We start from the raw sequence: 12,831 nt of genomic DNA on the forward strand, positions 1-12,831 counted from the left end.
ACCATGGAGTGCAAGTGTCAAAGCTGAGCTGTCTCAGAGGCTCAGACGGAGCAGTGGACAGCATATTCAGGTGTACATGCAGAATATGGTAATACACTGGAGCCTGCAAAGGACACCTGGCACCACAACAGAATAGAAAAACTGATCAACTGCCCCAGCCAACTGTTGGCAGTGAAAATCTGAGCAAGTGGAGATTAAGGTGGACTGTGTCAGCCAGTGGATTCTGGAGAGACTTCATCGTGCTTGGAGTGGTGAGACTGGCGGCAATTCAGAACAGTTGAACTATCAAAGTCACTTGAGCGGTGATCTCAGACCCTGGGATGGTAGGGAGGGTGAGTGTGACTCCTCCCTTTGTCTCTCCCCTTTCCCTAGATCCAGGAAGGAAAAAAGAGAAAGTGGAAACAACGATCTTACCCATTTTCCTGCAGCCTTTGACCCTTTGAGCCCTAATAAACTATGTAATGACCATCAAAATTTTAAAAATTAAAGAAACAAGAATCCTCTTTTCAAAGATTTATTTATTTTTATTGCAAAGTCAGATATATACAGAGAGGAGGAGAGACAGAGAAGATCTTCCGTGCAATGATTCACTCCCCAAGTGGCCGCAACAACGGCTGGTGCTGTGCCTATCTGAAGCCAGGATCCAGGAACTTCTTCCGGTGTCCCACACGGGTGCAGGGTCCCAAGGCTTTGGGCCGTCCTCGACTGCTTTCCCAGGCCACAAGCAGGGAGCTGGATGGGAAGTGGGGAAGTAGAGCAGCCGGGATCAGAACCAGCGCCCGTATCAGATCCTGGCGCGTTCAAGGTGAGGACTTTAGCTGCTAGGCCACAGCGCCGGGCCCTTTTCTTAAACGTACTGATTATTTGGCCTTCTCCTTATGTTGGCTTATTTCAGATGATTAATGTCTTAATTCCAAATACTCTGGTAAAAGTAAGGGGAGAATGGCTCACAGTTGAGAGGGGTGCACCTTCCGCGCTGTGACAAACCTGAGGGGACAGAATGCGCGGAGGTTTCCGGCCCCTCCTCCAGGGGCGGGGCTTGTGCTCGACCCCGCCCTTCCCGGCGCGTCATCGCCGGCGTCCCGTCCCGGGAGAGCACTGCGCATGTTCAGAGCAGCCTCACGCACGCGTCTTCGGCCTTTGCCCTCCGAGCCGGGACGCGGAGCCAGGAAGCTGGAACCCCGAGAGCCCGGGCTGCCATGGTGAGGCTCCCCGCGGAGCGGGTGGGGAACGGAGGCGGCGAGCCCCGGGCCGTGCGGGCGCCGCGGCTCCTGGGGGCCCGGCGGGACCGGGACAGCCGCCTGGCTGGTGGCTGCTGTGGTGGCCGTGTGCGCAGTCCTGGGGCTTGCCCGCTAGGGCAGCAGGGAGGCTGTGGAAGGAAGGTGGAGGTGTGAATGAGCGCTGCGGGAGAGGGGAACCGATGGAGACCACGCCTACGGCTGGGGGGTGGACTCAGCCCGAGGTGGCTGCCAGAGCGCTCCTCAGCACGGGGTCTGGAGGCATGGGGTTTACACGCAGTGCTGACGCTGCGGGTGGCTTGGTTATGCACGGATTCTTAAGCCACCTTCATTCAAATGCGAAGGTAGCTGCTGGACAGAACCTGGTTGTCCTCTGACAAGAGCCAGAGTCAGGGTCCCGGCGGTGTCAGCAGCGGTGTGTGCCCCCCATTTGAGTGCCTGGGGCCGTGTCTTCAGGAGAGCATTGCACGCAGGCCCTGGAAGCTGGGCCACGCAGGGAGTGTTCCTGAGTGCTGCCCCCCGCCCCCGGTGCTCTTTGTGGCTGTCTCTGGGCCTGGTCCTGTCTTGCCAGAGGAGATAATGAACAGCAGCCCGTGGTGGACGCAGGGATGGGGTTGTGCGGCTGTGGCCTGTGTGCATTGCCCGGGAGGTGGATGTCCCAAGGACTGCTGTCAGCCTGCGACCTTCAGGCCTCAATGTCACTCACTGGCCTGTGGGACGTTTTGGGGCCAGTAGTTTGTGGTTCAGCCTGCCCGAGGTCAGGGCGGCTCTCTGAGCTAGGTCCTCAGGGAAGGTTTGGGAACTGAACAAGACAGGCCTGATTGCCTTCTGAGTCTCAGGAGCTGCCGCTCGCTGCCCTTTGGTCTGCGCGCCCACCTACCTCCACGGGCCTTGAGCCTTCCGCAAGGAAGGTGGTCACTTGCAGGAGAGGAACCTGAGGTTCAGAGGCTGTGTCACTTGCCCAGGGCTGCCATGCTGACCTCCGAGTGAGATTGGCCCGGGCCTTGCTGCTTAGTTCCCTGAGGATTCAGGGGCCTCCATCCCATGAACTGTTGGGTTGGTGAAGCTGTGATGCCCTCTCCTTGTCCGACCTTCGCCTTAAGTTTGTAACAAGACAACAGTGATATGTGTCAATGTTGTGGCACAGTCTGGGACGCCTGCCTTCCCTGTGGGAGTGCTGGCTTGAGTCCCAGCTGCCCTGCTTCTAATCCACGCTTCCCAATAATGCTGCTGGGAGGGAAGCAGGTCATGGCTCAGGCACCAGGTCCCTGTCACCCATGTGGGAGGCCTGGATGGAGTCCCTAGCTTATGATTCTGGTCCTGGCCTGGGCCAGCTCCAGTTGTAGCATGCATTTGTAAAGTGAGCCCTCGCTCACTTTTTTTTTCATTTGTAAAGGCGTCCCTCGCTCTCCCTCACAGGTAGCACAGCAGTTCTGGCTGTGCTGGGGTGTGCAGCCAAGGGGAAGGGAGGCTGCCCCGCAAAATTCCCTAAGCTACACCATTCTCCACCCATAATCTGTGTCTCAGGCCCTGGTGGAAAGACCAGATAACAATAACCAGGCTGTCCCAGAGCCACAGCAATGCTGGGGGGCACGTTCTGAGATCTGGAGTCCACCCTGGCTTATCAGCGCTCAGAGCCTCCTGTTATCCTCCCGCCTGCCCCCCCACCGGGTGACCTTGCCCTGCCAGGTGGGGACACTGTGTTTGGGTCTGTGGCCTGTGCTGAGTGGAGCATGGGGTGGACACGCAGTGAATGAGCCGTGATCATCCTGTAGACTGGTCCTTAGGGGTGTTTGAATATCCTCCTGGTGCACTGTGGCCAGTGCTGAGTGGAGCACAGGGTGGACACGCAGTGAATGAGCCGTGATCATCCTCTAGGTCCTTAGAGGTGTTTGAATATCCTCCTGGTGCGCTTTCAGCTCCTTGAAACTGGAAACTGCTTTTGTCCCAAGTGGATCCTGTGTGTGTGTGTGTGTGTGTTTATTATTATTATTCATTTCTTTGAAAGGAAGAGCATTAGAGAAAGATCTTCTGGGCCTGGCGGTACTGTGGCCTGGCGGCTAAAGTCTTCACCTTGGATGTGCCAGGATCCCATATGGGCGCTGGTTCTAATCCCAGTGGCTCCACTTCCCATCCAGCTCCCTGCTTGTGGCCTGGGAAAGCAGTTGAGGACGGCCCAAAGCCTTGGGACTCTGCACCTGTGTGGGAGACCTGGTGGAAGTTCCTGGATCCTGGCTTTGGATGGAAGATCTTTCTCACTGTCTCTCCTCCTCTCTGTATATCTGATTTTCCAATGAAAATAAATAAATCTTTAAAAAAAATAAAAGAGACCTTCCATGCACTGGTGAATGGCATGCACTTCCTGAATGGCTGCAGCAGCCAGGGCAGGACTCATATGAAACCAGAAGCCTAAAATTCCATCTGGATCTCCCACTTGGGTAGGAGGATCCCAGGCACCTGGGCCGTCCCCTGCTGCTTTTCCAGACACGTTAGCAGGGAGCTGGATCAGAAGCAAAGCAGATAGGAACCGGCGCTCATAGGGGCTGGAGGTGTTGCAGGCAGTACGTTAACACACCAGCATGGGCCGCACCTGAATGACTGTCATAGGATTTCAGTGGTCTCTGGGAGAATTCAGGTGGAAATGAGCCCCACTGGTTTAACTGAGGTAGAGCTGGACGGTCTCAGACGTGTGGAAGAGCCATTGTCAACTCTGGGGAAGAGTGAGCTTGTGGCAGGCTCTGCGTGCTGCTCCCCTCCACCCTGCTGTCACTTTTCCTTGGCTAGGAGGTGGGGAGAAGGAAGGGGTCTGATGAGAATGTGAAGCCTCCCCATGCAGAAGCTTTCTGCAGGGTCTTGCCCCTGCTGACAAGTGCCTGTTCTGTCCACAGGCTAAGTACCTGGCCCAGATCATTGTAATGGGTGTGCAGGTGGTGGGCAAGGCCTTTGCCCGGGCCTTGCGGCAGGAGTTTGCAGGTAAGCATTTCAGGGTGCTTGTGCCAGGGTTGGATTTCCGTGTGGAAGGTAAGGCCCCCACAGCCAGCTGGGGTTCTGCAGCTTGAGCAGCCTGGAACAACACCTGACTGGGTTTTCCTGCCACGGTAGGGAGAATTTTGTCTTAATTGAGACTTGACTAGTGTGAGCATCTAGAAACAGCAGACGGCTGCCCGGCACCTGTTGGGGAACAAAGTTGTGCTGGGTCACAGCCACACCGCATGCACTCTGCTTTCCAGGCGGCTGAGTAATTCCAGCACAGTCTCTGGGTGTGAAGCCTAGGACAGGTGCCGTCTGACCCTTGAGGGAAAAGCATGCGACTCCTGAAGGGGCTGTTGGGAAGGTCACCAGGGAATCCTGCTGTGAAGCTGTACCCCTCCCTTAGGCAGTTTCTTTGTAGCTCATCCCTATGGTAGCCCCACTTTGCTTTGCCCCTGGGATGGGAGGTGGGAGAGAAGAGGGCAGACTATCCTGTGGTTGAGACTGGAGACCAGGAGCCGATGAGCTTCTACCTCATGCCCCCAAAAAGCCCACTCTGGAGGAGATCCTCCTGCCACCAGTGCTCTGGCTGTTGTCCCATGCCACCTGGCAGGGACGAGCCACCCACTTGGAAGTTCCTGGGGAAGCCCTAGGCTGCAGCCAAAAGCTGAGCTATCGCCCACATGTCCACACAGCCAGCCGGGCTGCAGCTGACGCCCGGGGCCGTGCGGGCCACCAGTCTGCAGCCGCTTCCAGCCTCTCGGGCCTCAGCCTGCAGGAGGCCCAGCAGATTCTCAACGTGTCCAAGCTGAGCCCTGAGGAGATCCAGAAGGTGAGACCCATGCCAACTCCTGGAGGGTGGTGATGGTGGTGGGAGTGGTGTAGGGGTCCCGGCCAGCCCTGCACAGTCACTGTGGCTTGCTGTTAGGTGTGTGGTGAGGCTGCCCCTGCACGCCTCCAGCTCCTGTGTGATGTGGCATAGCAGGTGCATGGAGGCATCCTGCCCTTGAGCTTGTCCTCAGCACTGTCTCAGCTTCCCTTGTGTCCCTGGCATGGGCTGTGAACCCCCTTTCCTCTCTGCAGAACTATGAGCACCTGTTCAAGGTGAATGATAAGTCTGTGGGCGGCTCCTTCTACCTGCAGTCCAAGGTCAGTGTGCTTGTCTCTGGAGAGATGGGGCGGGGATTTGAACCTTCTCTTCCTACCTGGGGTCCCTTGTTTTCCATCACAGGAGCCAGCAGTTAAAACCTTGGTGTGCCCCAACCTCAGAAGGGGACTCTCTCTACTGCTACCCTCTGCCTACCTCAGCTCTGTGGGGCCACATATGTCCCCCACATGGCCCTCCCAGCAGTGGACTTGGAAGGGGCAGATGTGTAGGCTGCTTAAAAGCCAGTCTTTGTCCTCTGACTGAGTACTTGTAGATGTCCAGGCTGAGGTGCTGCCCCTCTGCAGAGGGGCCAGCTTAGTCCACTGCTGCCAGCCGGGGTGCTGCCTAGGGAGGCAGTTATATCCCACAGGCAGCTCCTCAGGGAGTCAGACTGGACCTGGGTCAGGAATAAGCCCATTTATGGAGGTAGGAGCCCAGGGCAGAGATTCATCAAACAACAATCGTCTGCATCCTCCCACTCAGGTGGTCCGTGCGAAGGAGCGCCTGGATGAGGAGCTCAGAATCAAGGCCCAGGAGGACAGAGAGAGAGGGCAGGCACCCAAAACGTGATGGCTCAGCTCTGCCCATCCCCACCCCCTCCTACCTCTAATTTATAGTTCGGTAATAAATGTCTGCTGTTTGTCTCCTGTGTGTGTGCATCTGGCTTTCAGAGGCAGCTTGCTTCTCCTGCCATTCGGGGGCCACGCAGACTGGGGATGGGGCAAGCTGTGGCTGCCAACAACCCAGAGGTGTCTGGGGAAACGAGCCTGTGGAACAGTAGCCAGCCTCCTGCCTCCACAGCAGCTCCCCCAGTAGTGTTCCGCCAGGCCCCTATTCCATAGCCCCCTTCCTCCTGTCTGCCCTTGAACCCAGAGCTGTCACAAATCTGAGTTGGGTATGAGTCTGGCATCATGCTTGTGGGCTACAAGGTGCCAGGCATGAGCCACAGCAGGCAGCGTCAGGACAAACACTGGACTCTAGCACTGTTCATTGCTAACCTCTCACCTCAGCTCTTGGTTCTTGTGCTCCTCAGCCCTCCTCAGCCCTCCCAACCTTCTCTCCCAGCACCTGGCACCTATGGCAGGGCAGTGGGGACACTGAAAGCGTCGTTGCAACTCACTTTTATTGTTTCTTTATAAACTTCCTCTCACATGGAAGAATATTTGTTATAGTCATTAGCTTATCTCTTTTTTTTTTTTTTAAACTCTATGCTAACAGCAGTGGAGCCAAGAGGAGGAGAAACATAAGCTACAATAGAAAGGCACTTAGAACCTGTTAAAATACTGATATCCTGGAATGTGCAACAACAAACTGACGACAACAACAAACAGTACACTGGCCCTTCCAAGCCTGGTCTATGCTGAATCACATGCTGAGCTAAAGCCACTGTCCAGTGCCCCTCCTCTGTTTCTGGCCCTGCCCCCCCAGCCCAGGGCCCCAAAAGGGGTGGGGGAGCCTTGGGTCCTGTGTGGAGCCCAAAGAAAGGAGACCAGCTCCTTCCCAACTTGCTCACAGCCCCCTTGAGGGGCAGAGCCAGCACAGCTGAGCTTGTCTGGGCTGGGGTCTGAGCCCAACAGCTGGTGGGCCGGGTCAGGGTGACCCCTCTGGGACAGAAGGGCAGTCCAGGGGGGTTGGGTTCAGCAGAGCTGCTTAGAGGCCTGCAGGGCAGAGGACCCCACTACCATGAGCAGCCCCTTTGTTCTACCAGCGGAGATACAAGAGGGTTGGCCATCCTGTGGCCTAGTGACGGGGAGGTCCAAAAGCCAGAATTCCCCACTGCCTTGTGGGGAGAGACAGGACCCAGCTTGTTGGAACCAGGCAGAAGGCTGTGGTCCACACCTGTCTCTAGTGTCCTCAGCTCACTTTCATCCCAGCCTAGATCCTGGGGGAGCTGTCCAGGTTTCTCGTTCATGGCCTAGGGTTGTACCCAGCAGCCCAGCCTCAGTTCACAAAGTCCCCTGTCCCTGGGTGCTGTGCCTCAGACCAGAAGCTCCCTCCTGGGGCTGGGCAGAAGGCTCTGCAGGCCTCTCTGAGTCTGGGCTGGGCAGCAGTTCCCAGTCTGAGTTCTTGGTCCCAAAGCTGCTGCCAGTCATTTGCCCCTGCCCCCTTTCCAGCCCAGGGCTCCTCCTGCTTGCTTCTCACACCACTACAGTGCCTGGTGCCCAGTGCCTGAGAGAGGTAGAGGGATAGGCTCTAGGGGCAGGGCCAGGGAGTGATCAGCTGTGCTGTCCTGTCACTTCGGAGTGCTGTGCAGCCCAGAGAGGGCCAACCCTTGGGTGGGCTGCATGAGGGGACTAGGCCAGTGGGCAGAGCAGGCCAAGAGGCACCTTGTCAAGGGGCAGGCGAGGGGAACAGTGACCGCATCTGTCAGCCTCCCTCCATGGGGAAAGCATCAGAGAGCCTCCAGGGCGTGGGCTGTGTGAGTCCAGGCAGGAGGGTGGCCTCTGGTGGGAAGGGGCCTGGTACCATGGCACCAGCAGGGAGGGGAGATACCTCCATGGCAGCAGTCTCAGCAGCCCTATGGCTGTCAGGTGAGCAAGGCAGGGACAAGGGCAACCCACTGGATGAGGGGAGGCACCAGGGCGGGAGGCTGGTAGGGGAGGGAGCCTCACCAAAGCTGTGGGGCAGGAGGACTAGGGGTGAGTGAGGCCTCAGCACCCAAGAGCACAGCTCTTGTTGGACGGCAGGTCAAGTCCTCACTTGGTGGCCAGGAAGCCAGCAGCGACTTTCTAGCACCATCCTTGCTGCCCGGCCAAGGACATTATTGCTATTTCACAGAGGGTTTCTGTTCGTCAGGGATGCCACAGCTGCCTGGGGCGGCTCAGTTCACTACGGCCGGCTTCAGTAGCACAGAGCCTGGAGGGATGACCACCCAGCCAGGGTTTAGCGCCTCCGGGCTGCTGGCTGCCGAGTTGACGCCCGTAGACAGGTCCAGCACGGTGCCTGGCAGCAGAGGGAGACCGTCAGGGCCTGGCCGGGAGCGACTGCTCTCCGTCCTTTCAAGGGGTGTCTTTCGGCCCTCCAGGGCCCGGGTGGACGCTGACCCACGTCCTCTCTCCCCCTCAGCCTTGCCGCCAGCGGAGCTGGCGAGGAGGGAGACCATAGGTAGGCCCAGTCCACCAGCTGTAAAGGGCGAGGGCAACAATGGGTTCTTGGCCAGGTTGAGGGGCAGGACAGGATTCGGCAGCCCAGGGCCCATGCCCCCCCCAGTCCCACCACCCCCACCGTTCCCACAGGCCAGGGCACTGAGGTCAAGGGGGCCAGGGGGTAAGGGCAGGGGCAGGCCGGGCAAGCTAGGGCCTCCAAAGAGGGCCGCAGGGTTGGGGATGATAATCTGGGCCCCACTAACATAGGGGCCGCCGTCAGGGGCAGGCAGCGGCGGTTTTGGGGGTGGGCGCAGCTGTAGGAGCTCTTGCTGCTCATGCGACACAAAGTGGCCATGGGCCTTGATGTGCTTGCGCAGTGAGCTGGGGTCTGTGTAGCGCTTGTGGCAGCCAGGCATCTTGCAGTAGTAGGGCTTGTCCACGTAGTGTGTGCGTGTGTGCTTGAAGCGGTCGCTGGAGTTGGAGTAGCGCTTGTTGCAGCCCTCGTAGGGGCACACGTAGGGCTTCTCACCTGCACGTGGGGCAGGCAGGCAGATGGCGTGAGGGGCTCTTCCTCCCAGGTATCCCCCATACCCACTCCTGCACATGCTCACAGTGCCCCAAGAGCCCAGACTTGCCAATGCATAGTGATGGCAGGTAGGGGAGGCAGCCCCGCCCTGCACTCATGGTGAGGGGCGCAGAGGGTGTTGTGGTGGCTAAAAATGGAGCTGGTCAGCCCCAATTCTGCTATGGTCTTGGGCGTTTTGTGAACCCCAATGTGTAGAGCACTCAAAGGCCGGGCACAAGGTTCACAGCATTGGAACTGAAAAGGTTTGTTTTAGTACAAAAAAGAACCAAAACAAAACACTTTGAAACCCCTGCATATGAGGTTTCCTCAAAAAGTTCATGAAAAACCTAGATCTCAACAAAACTATTCATGGATGTCAAAACTGTTTCGCACCAAAATAAGCATCTCTTAATTCCATGTTCTGTAAACTTAGTGATATGTCCTCGTTTAATTCCATAAAGCGCCTGGCAGGGGTGTGGCCCATGGCGAGCACTGTCCCCTGCCAGCTTCCCAGCCCGCCACTGGGCCAGCGGTCATTGAGCCTTGGAAGTGGTAAGATATGTGTCCCACATCTCAGTGATAAACATCATTGGAACTCACATCATCTTTCTGTGGCTTTTTTTTAACACGGTAGTTAGGCAATTTAAAATCAAGTCCACAGATCCCTTGACCAGACCTGACCCTGCTTGGTGTGGGGAGTGTTGAAAAACTGGGCTTCGGGCCCGGCGCGGTGGCGCAGTGGCTAAGGTCCTTGCCTTGCACGCCCGGGATCCCACATGGGCGCCGGTTTTGTTCCGGCAGCCCCGCTTCCCTTCCAGCTCCCTGCCTGTGGCCCGGGAAAGCAGTCGAGGACAGCCCAAGGCTTTGGGAGCCTGCACCCATGTGGGAGACCCGGAAGAGGCTCCTGGCTTCGGATCGGCATCAGCCGTTGCGGCTCACTTGGGGAGTGCATCATCGGATGGAGGATCTTCCTCTCTGTCTCTCCTCCTCTCTGTATATCCGCCTTTCCAATAAAAAAAAATAATAATAAAAATAAATCTTTAAAAGAAAAACTGGGCTTCAAAGCTACCAGAAGTGGCTGAAGGCAGGTAACCCTGAGGACCAGGTGCAGGAGGTTATGCCATCAACTCGTGTGGTCTGGGCCCGAGGGAAGGCCTTCCCCTAGCAAGTGGTGTTCATAAAAGGTCCACATCTCTCCTCTGGAAGGCCCAGCCTTGCTTAGGTGTCCCACCCGCCTCTTACCGGTATGGGACCGGTTATGGATCTTCAGGTTCTCCAGGCGGGAGAAGCTTTTGTTGCAGGTGGGGCAGCGGTGCGGCTTCTCGTTGGTGTGTGTGCGGATGTGAATGAGCATCTTGTACCTGCTCAAGGAGACAGGACACAAGCTCAGCCACCCCTGCCTCCCACTGCTCCCTGGCCACCCTCGCAACCTCCCCTCACCTGGCGTTGAAGCCACGGCCATGGCGGGCACAGCCCTCCCAGTGGCAGCAGTACCCAGCATCCTTCTCAGGTTTGACATGGTGGTCGTTGACGTGGTCCACCAGGTCTTGCAGGAACTCAAAGAGCTGGTTGCACTATGGGACCAGGGAATGGTCTCAGCCAGGGCAGAGGTGCCCACCCCAGCCCTCACTACCCTTCCCAGCCCCATCTCACCTTGGCCCAGCGACACACCAGCTGCTTAGGCAGGGGCAGCTCTGGTGAGAGGCACTTGTCCTTAGGGGAGGTGAGGAAGGAGGATGCGGGCAGGTGCAAGGCACCCCCAGAGCCCAGGGGCAGGAAGAAGTGGAAGGAGCTGGGGACACCATCCAGGCAGCGCTGGAAGTCCTAGGAGGACAAGAGCTGGTCACAGTCCCACCCTCACCTGCACAGGAGGCCTTATCCTTAGTTAGTTCTCTGCACACATAACTGAGGTACAATAAAGTCCCACTGGATGGGAAACATAGAAGGTGCCAGGATGGGAGGGGTCCTCAGCACCTGCAGAGGGAAGCTTCCAAAACTGTTACACTATTTCCAACACCAGGAGCTGCCCCAGGAAGCAGCAGCCCTGCTTACCGGGGCTGCAGGCGCTGCAGACAGGTCTCCACTGCTCTGCCGCTCGGGGGACAGCGAGGTGCTGCCTGTCGGGGAGTCCAGCCCAGATGGTGGTGACAGGCTGAGGTCCACCAGAGGGGCCGCAGAAAAGCGCCCCTCCACCTTGTCAGGGAACTTGGGGTTCAATAGAAAGCCTGGCAGGGAGAAGGCACAGTTCAGGGAGTGCTGGAGCCAGGCATCCCAGGGAGCTGTATCCTCCCACCTCTGAATCCTTCCAGGTACCCAGGGTGCCCACGGAGCAGCTGACAAAACGTAATGACATTCCCCCTCTATGTGAGGCAGCTAACCATCACACACACAAGAAGTGGAAAGCAGCCATTCTGTAGGTGGGAAAGGCCTGGCCTACAGTAACAGGACAGAGCCCAGGCTCTCCAGCACACCGGCTTAGTAGGAACCTGTCTGCTCTCCCAGCGTTCCCTCTTGTTCAGTGGGCCAGCCAGAGGTAGGTGGACTCCATGCCCAGGTACCAGGCATCGCCTGGAAGTGCCTGTGGCTCAGGACCCAGATTTCCCAGTCTCTCCTACCTGGGTTGAGCAGCTGCACCTTTTCAAAGCCCCAGACCCTCTCCTGCCCAGCTCACTCTGTCCCTCCAAAAATAAAACTGGGCAGAGATGGGCATGGCCACGGGCAGTTCTGCAGAAACCTAGGTACCTCATCCTGGCACACATACACCTCCTGGCCACTCTTCTGCACTACTGCCCTGCTTGGCCCAGTACCTGAGGGTGGGGAGCCCGGGGAGCCAGGTGTAGGGCTGTCATCCACCAGACCGAGCTCCCGGTGCAGAGCACGGTGCCGGGCCACACCCAGTGTCCTCTCCCGCTTCTCTTTCGCCGCCCGGAGCTTGGTGATGCTCAGCTTCAGGTCAAGCGGCTCGTCCAGGGAATGCATGGCAATGGCGATGGGGGTGGTGGTGCTTGCGTCGTGCAGGCAGCAGGGGCTCCCTGCTGGGCTTTAGGCAGGAACCTGGGGAAGGACAACAGCTGTGCCGTAACCCTGAGAGCCAGGCCCCTCTGCAGGCTGGGAGCAGGCTGGGAGCAGGGGGTCGGTGGCATGGGGCAGCATGAGGGAGGCCCTGCAAGTGGTCTGGCCAGCAGTGAACATGGGGAGAGTGCCAGCCATCTACCCAGAGGTTCCTTTCTGGGGGCAGCAAAGCTGATGATCTTCATCTGGCCTCGAGGGTAAGGTTTAGACAGACTGCCAGAGCTACTGAGTTCAAGGCCTGGGGACAAGCTCTCCCAGCAGCAACCTTGAAGTCAGCCCTCAGTCAGGACCAGGCTGAATGCCCCTTGCAAGCAAGTAGGGTTCTTGCAGGCCTCTGTGTTCTCTGCACAGAACCAGGCAGCTGGAGTTCAGAGCTCACCCCAGCCAGAGGGACAGGAGGTATCCACAAGCTCCGAGGGCCCCAGGCTGCCACCAGGGGGCAGCTGGGGACTGTGGTCCCACCAGGCCGGCTGGGGCAGGGAGGGAAGAGCTGACCAGCCCTGTTTGGCAGGCAGTGACAGACTTGGATATGACTTCTTACTGGTGAAGACAGGCTCTTATTGTAAATGCCCTACTATCATCCTCATCATTTGCTCAAGGTTCACTGGTGTCGTTCTCTTGTAAATCAAGGACCCACTAATGAGGCTCACTTTCTGATCTCATCAGCCCTCACTCCTACAGCGGCCCTGCTGCACCTGTTCCTGAGGTGACTCCTGAACCTTGGGCCTCGGCCAGGCACCACAGCCGGCTTCT

General features: G+C 57.8%; 2 protein-coding genes across 2 annotated transcripts; one reads left to right on the forward strand and one right to left on the reverse strand.

The window, feature by feature from the left end:
- The first annotated feature begins 1,112 nt into the window (after window positions 1–1,112).
- PAM16 (presequence translocase associated motor 16) lies at window positions 1,113–5,999 on the forward strand. The gene is made up of 5 exons (XM_040973439.1): window positions 1,113–1,202; window positions 4,127–4,211; window positions 4,904–5,040; window positions 5,292–5,357; window positions 5,839–5,999. The coding sequence occupies exons 1-5, from the start codon at window positions 1,200–1,202 to the stop codon at window positions 5,923–5,925; spliced, it is 378 nt and encodes a 125-aa protein (XP_040829373.1). The 5' UTR covers window positions 1,113–1,199; the 3' UTR covers window positions 5,926–5,999.
- A 2,177-nt stretch (window positions 6,000–8,176) lies between these two features.
- On the reverse strand, window positions 8,177–11,985 carry GLIS2 (GLIS family zinc finger 2). Its single transcript, XM_040973970.1, has 6 exons — window positions 11,814–11,985; window positions 11,059–11,231; window positions 10,660–10,830; window positions 10,447–10,580; window positions 10,249–10,367; window positions 8,177–8,970 (listed from the first exon to the last, which is right to left on the reverse strand). Exons 1-6 carry the CDS (start codon window positions 11,983–11,985, stop codon window positions 8,177–8,179), a joined length of 1,563 nt encoding a protein of 520 aa, XP_040829904.1.
- Between the last annotated feature and the right edge of the window lie 846 nt (window positions 11,986–12,831).

Source organism: Ochotona curzoniae, unplaced genomic scaffold (assembly GCF_017591425.1).
Source record: "Ochotona curzoniae isolate NIBS_2020 unplaced genomic scaffold, NIBS_Ocur_1.0 contig_2321, whole genome shotgun sequence".
Taxonomy (NCBI): Eukaryota; Metazoa; Chordata; class Mammalia; order Lagomorpha; family Ochotonidae; genus Ochotona; species Ochotona curzoniae.

Bases quoted from the DNA above. Each gene is read 5' to 3' on its own strand.
- PAM16 (XM_040973439.1), top strand. The intron at 4,212-4,903 runs GTAAGCATTTCA...ATGTCCACACAG, and splicing joins CTTGCGGCAGGAGTTTGCAG to CCAGCCGGGCTGCAGCTGAC. The intron at 5,358-5,838 runs GTCAGTGTGCTT...CCTCCCACTCAG, and splicing joins CCTTCTACCTGCAGTCCAAG to GTGGTCCGTGCGAAGGAGCG.
- GLIS2 (XM_040973970.1), bottom strand. From the start codon at position 11,985: ATGCATTCCCTGGACGAGCCGCTTGACCTGAAGCTGAGCATCACCAAG. The intron at 10,581-10,659 runs GTGAGATGGGGC...CTGGTCCCATAG, and splicing joins TGGTGTGTCGCTGGGCCAAG to TGCAACCAGCTCTTTGAGTT. The intron at 8,971-10,248 runs GTAAGAGGCGGG...CCCCACGTGCAG, and splicing joins CCATAACCGGTCCCATACCG to GTGAGAAGCCCTACGTGTGC.